The 5,658-nt window shown below is 38.9% G+C and overlaps 1 protein-coding gene across 1 annotated transcript; it reads right to left on the bottom strand.

Annotated features, from left to right (window-relative positions):
- Window positions 1-721: 721 nt before the first annotated feature.
- Window positions 722-5,043, bottom strand: tmem151bb (transmembrane protein 151Bb). Its single transcript, XM_047157758.2, has 2 exons — window positions 4,258-5,043; window positions 722-3,744 (listed from the first exon to the last, which is right to left on the bottom strand). The coding sequence occupies exons 1-2, from the start codon at window positions 4,342-4,344 to the stop codon at window positions 2,347-2,349; spliced, it is 1,485 nt and encodes a 494-aa protein (XP_047013714.2). The 5' UTR covers window positions 4,345-5,043; the 3' UTR covers window positions 722-2,346.
- Between the last annotated feature and the right edge of the window lie 615 nt (window positions 5,044-5,658).

The raw sequence follows: 5,658 nt of genomic DNA, 5'->3' as shown, positions 1-5,658 counted from the left end.
CATAGTCTCTAAATTTGTGATTTTACAGTTTATTGGGAACACTTTGTAACAATTTTCACCATACCTTCACATTCACTATTATATTCAATGTTTGTGTTTCATTAAATATACACAATATTTTAAATAAATAGGTCACGTGTACAAATTGACTTAAATAAATATGATGCAGAGAATTCTACGGAAATGTTTCTGACATTTCTTTTTTTGCCCAATCCTTGATTATTTTGATATCTTTATTCAATTTGCCTAAATACATCTTCCACACCAAAGAGGGGTACTGCAGGCGCATGTTAGCAGTGTTCCTGCAGGGAAGTCATGTCACAGCCATGCTAAACATAGTACTCTGTTAATGTGCTCTCTAATTGTGTAATTATATAATGTAAAATGTTAAACTATCTAATACTCATCTGACAATATCCGTTGTAATTCTGATTACCATTAATGTCCTAATTCTGCTCTCTTTCATTTAGCCATTTACTTTGCTACGTTTAATATCATGTTTATTCCTTTTGTGTTTGAAAATAATGCACAATAACCTAATGAAAATAGCCGTATTTTTTAAATGACATTAGTAATATATGTCACAATCATTTCCTTTTTAACAACATTCAAATTGACCACTATTTTTTCTGCCATCTGTTTAAGCTGATTCCTGAATGAAATGTGTTACTTTATTGCTGTGTCTTGTTGAGTATTCATTTCTTCCAACACACACCTCACTTTTACACAATTGATTTATTGAATGCTTATACTTTCACCTTGATGTGTCATATTGATGTTTTATTGTGTTTGTGCTACATAAAGGCAACATTGTGTGATTTTCCACAGACCCAATCAGTAAATGTGATGCAATTTACCCAGCTAACAATTTTAGGTAAGAAGAATATTTTCTGAATGGTTCTTAGAAAGCGAACTCTGTGAAGCAAATCATATAACATCACATTTTCAAAAAAGGTTACTTTCATACCAGTTTAACCTTCTTATGACCATTACTGAATGTTTCCTATAACATTATGGGATAGATGGGTATTCAGAGAATATAAAATGTAGCATATATCTAGTTTTAACAGTTTTCTTCTAGACACAACAGTCAAAGCACCAAAGATACAAATGAATCTTGGATTTCAGTTTTGGCAGATGTCCTTGGAAGAGGATCTGATGTTCCCCAATGTTCTGATTTGACACTGGTCTGATACAACTGTTTTCTAGTAAGATGTTGATAAAGTTCAACCATTCAGTAGATGACTTTGGTTGAGAGTAGGTAGTCCAAATAATTCGCTGTTTTAAGCTCAGGAAGTTTGCAGTGCCCTTTTTCATTGTGCCATGCTTTGTAATGCTCTTGTCCAACACTTTACCATCATACAGAAGCAACTTCCCACTGCCAAATAAAGTTCTCACATAACGAACATACCACATGTTCCTGGGTTTTAACGTCCACCCTGTGATCTGTCCACAACCTGGGTTGGTGTTTTACATACAAGCAATTAAAAAAGATACAACAGTCATACATTCCATTTAAATTGTATATACAGTTGAATGGCATACTATACTGGAGGTTAATTGTTGCATAGCCTGAAATGTAGATTTTTTTTTCCCTCAGCAGATTCAGATATCCTGTGTTGTATACTTATAATAGACAATATGTTCGTAATAGCAAACCATAGCATATTATCAAGTTACATCACACTGAAATGACACACAATGGATATCTCTTGTATACAATACATGGTGTCCTACATAAGTGTAAACCATACATGTTATAGTTTTATATGGTGATATACTGTACATCGCTTTTACTTTCAAAGTACCTTGAGAACATTCTTGTTCAATACACATAATTTGGTTTATGTGACCTTGAGTGCAACATAATTACAAAGAAAGGTTGTCCAGTAAAACAAAACGTTGTGATAAAAGTCAAAAGCACACTGAGAGGATATTTGCTTTGTAAAGACTTAGGCCTCCATATTTAACAAGACAAAGAAACACTTGTCCTGCAACATTACATAAAAATCTTGCAGCAGTAATTAGACCCATGTAATAGAAAAATTATTACTTCTAACAGGACACTGATTATTGCTGTGAATGCAATGATAATGTAGACAAAGTAGCTTCTGAATGTTTGATTACATTTTGGTAAATGCAGTGCTGAGGACATTCTTAGTTCTACATAAATACAAAGTCTGTCTTTTAGAAATGCACCATTCCCATAACAGCCTCTTTGTTGCAAATATTGGGCCATGGACACTGTGATTCCTGAGCGACAGGTCAATTTTGATTTTAGTATTGGACTGTTTATTAATATCCGTTTGTTTTTATTACTATCCCTCAATGGTGCATCAGTGAGCCTCATAAGGAGGTCTCTACACATGAGCTGTTTCTGTGGAAAGAGCGGTGATTGGGGCAGCTCTCACTGCAATGCACAATGAGAACTGGGAAGTAGAGCGCATCTTGGTAGGTTGGAGGGTCATCCTCAGCTGTGGCAATATGTCCAGAGAGACAGCGTGTGTTTTCGCTGGGGCTCTCGGGCTCATCCAGGCTACCGCTCCTCCAGAAGCAGCTGCGGCGTGAGCCATACAGACGGCCCAGTGAGAAGCGGCTGCTGCTAAAGGGAAGGCGAGGACTTGCATTGCAGATGCTCAGAGCACTACGGGAGAAGACTGAAGAGCTGCTGATGGCTCGGTGGCAACGCTCACAGTTCTGCCTGAAACCTCCTGAGCGCTGGGCTAAATCCATCAGACCCGCCTCTGAGTAACTGGGCACCAGCTGTTGGTTGGAGCGGATGTGCCATTCTAGCTCAGTGCTGTCAATGGTGTTGACCCTGGGAATGCGTCTGCAGTACGGATGCTCTTCACAAGGTGTCATTGGAATGTAGTCTGTTCCGAAGAGCTTCTCCACACGGTAGTGGACGTAAGATGTGCGGTACTCTGTCAGCACCCTCAAAGGCCAAGAGAATGTTAGGAAGGCAGCTGTCCAGAAGACATAGTTAGAGATGTACCAGGGGTGGTTGTCTGGATTTGAGAAGGCAATTATGTACTCTTTGAAGTCTACATTCTTCAGATGCATTCCCTCCCGGGCCTCCATATAATCATCAAGACCTTCATTGTCCGTAAAGAACCTGGCCCGCTGAGTAAGGTAGGAGTTCTCAGACTCCACATTAGCAAAGCTAAAGCACTTAGTGAACCTTAATTTGGTGATAGGTGATTTATCCAGGCCAACTAATTGTTTGGAAACATCCTTCACTCCACAGTGGCCATAGTCAAATTCTGCTTCAGCCACATGTGTGTTCACCCTCTCATGATACACCTGAGTGGTGGTGTAGGCATCACCGTTGCGGTAGCGTGTTACCTGTCGCGTTCGCCGGACATAATGGTAGCTGATGGCTTTCCACCAAATACAGGGCTTGGCCTGTTGCATCCTCTGCACCCTTTCATAGATTCCCTCTACATCCACTTTGTACTGTAGCTCGTTCCTTGCATGGCAGTGCCAGCACTCCACCAAGTAAACCACATAGAGCATGACAAGGAATGCTAAAGGGATATAAATATAACCATCGGAGCATGGACTGTCATGATATATCATGGACTTCCCTTTGTAGGTACTGTCGAAGCTTAGCCGGGTGACCTTGGTAACATGGCACCACACCATGGCTCCCATGCACCCATACATGAGCATGGAGAGCAGGAGGCATTTCCAGAACACTTCTCTGCACAGGGACTTGCTCAGTGACTGTTTCAGAGGCCTTTGCTGCATGTAAACATGGGGACAGAATACAGCATACATACAGTAGGTTTACATGGGTGCAAATAGATAATGGCTCATTAAGCAGACTGTAAAAAATCAAAAAGCAATAAATGCTTCACGGTTCAATGTTGCTATTACATAATCAATAAATTGCAGTGGTATGGGTTAATAATTTATTTTGCATGGCACTATCATTGAATAATATTGCTGCAAGATTATTGATGCACAGAAATGATGGAACACATTCAGTGCAATAAAGGATTATCCTAACAACTGTTACACAAACATACGAGTACTGAAGGATGGAGCCAGAATGATGAGTTTGTCCAAATGTCGTGCTTTTGCTCATTTGTTTACATCAGTGGCTTCTGAATGAACCCAGCCTAAGATGCAGATGCATGCCATATTCTTAATATTGCATGAATGAAAATGATTCGGGTCTGTGTACTAGTAAATCGTGCTATTTGTTTACGCCTGGTGCAGCATGATGGTGGTGGAATGAGTCTGTTTTCCTACCTCCTCTCTCGGGCTGTCTGCCTCCTCCTCTAACGCGGTCGCAGTGCTGCTCTCACTGCCTGTCGCAGCTGAGCCTGGCGGGGACATGATACAAGGATGCACCGGGGATCACCGTGCCAAAAAAAAAAAAAAAAACCTTAAGTGATGTTCAGTTGTTTCTTTAAACGCCAAACGATTCCGTACTAATAAATAAAAATCGATTTTTAATTATTATTATTATTATTTTTTTCAGATCTGCTTCCGTTTGCCTCCCGTGCAGCAGTGTCAAATCTTCTCCTGATCTTGATTTACCATGATGTCTCCAGCCGGATAACTGGTACAAATTGAATAACAGGAACACCATTAAAGGACATTACGGAGACAAGCGTAAACATGCGCTGAAAACCTGAGCGATGCGTGTGTAGGTTGTAGGATGTGTTGGATTCAGGATGCAGCTTTAGTGCGCCGCCATGCCTCCGGTGTGGTGAAGAAGACGGGTTAAGACGGAAGTTAGACGCCATTAAAGAAACGACAGCAAGATTAGCCTATTAACGCACCCGTGCTGATTTACTAGGATTTATACAAACCAAACGAAGGTTATTAAGGTTATAAGATACTTAGTTATTCGGCGGCTGGTGGAGGATGGGGAGCACGACCTTGTGCATGGAGGGTGGAGGACTCCACTCTTTCAGCCGACAGCAGATGTCGACAATTGGGCCAAATTCAATTAACGGAATTGCCTGACTTAATCAAGCAGCCGTTATGTTATTGAACTGAAATGCAAAACAAAAACAAAAAAAGTTTATTTTTAATTTATCATTGCCAACAAACATCCATCTTGACTCCCCCCCCCCCCCTTTATGAGTTTGTGTATTTATAAAGAAATTGTTTCAACTCAAAGTTTTAGTTGCTAATTATCTGCAGTCAAGGAAATATTTTATTGTTAACCTTGGGCATTTCTATTACATGTAACGTTTCTATCCAATATGATCAACTTGACACCTAACTAAGTGATAGCATTTCTTTTTATGCTTCTGTTATGTTTATTTTAAATGAATGAATAAAGTAACTCAGAACAAAACGTATTAAGTGACTCAATAGTATTAAAACAAGTTTTAAAACATACAGTCGTATTTGTATGTATGGTCAGTATTGTGCAAAAGTCAAAGGCCCTTGTAAAGAAATGCTATCAAACAAAGGTCGTTTCAAAATAATGAAAATAAATGTTATATATATATATATATATATATATATATATATATATATATATATATATATATATATATATATATATATATATAAAGATAAGATCAGATAAGATAATACTTTATTAATCCCCAGATGGAGAATTTAGGGTAAGTGAAGTACACAGCACTAAACTGAAGAAAGTCAGTATTTGCCATGACAAGTCACAGGTATACA

Source organism: Ictalurus punctatus, chromosome 9 (genome assembly GCF_001660625.3).
Source record: "Ictalurus punctatus breed USDA103 chromosome 9, Coco_2.0, whole genome shotgun sequence".
Classification (NCBI taxonomy): domain Eukaryota; kingdom Metazoa; phylum Chordata; class Actinopteri; order Siluriformes; family Ictaluridae; genus Ictalurus; species Ictalurus punctatus.
Note: the sequence above shows the minus strand (reverse complement) of the source record. Positions and strands in the feature narration are given on the sequence as shown.

Bases quoted from the DNA above. Each gene is read 5' to 3' on its own strand.
- tmem151bb (XM_047157758.2), bottom strand. From the start codon at position 4,344: ATGTCCCCGCCAGGCTCAGCTGCGACAGGCAGTGAGAGCAGCACTGCG. The intron at 3,745-4,257 runs GTAGGAAAACAG...GTTTACATGCAG, and splicing joins CAGACAGCCCGAGAGAGGAG to CAAAGGCCTCTGAAACAGTC.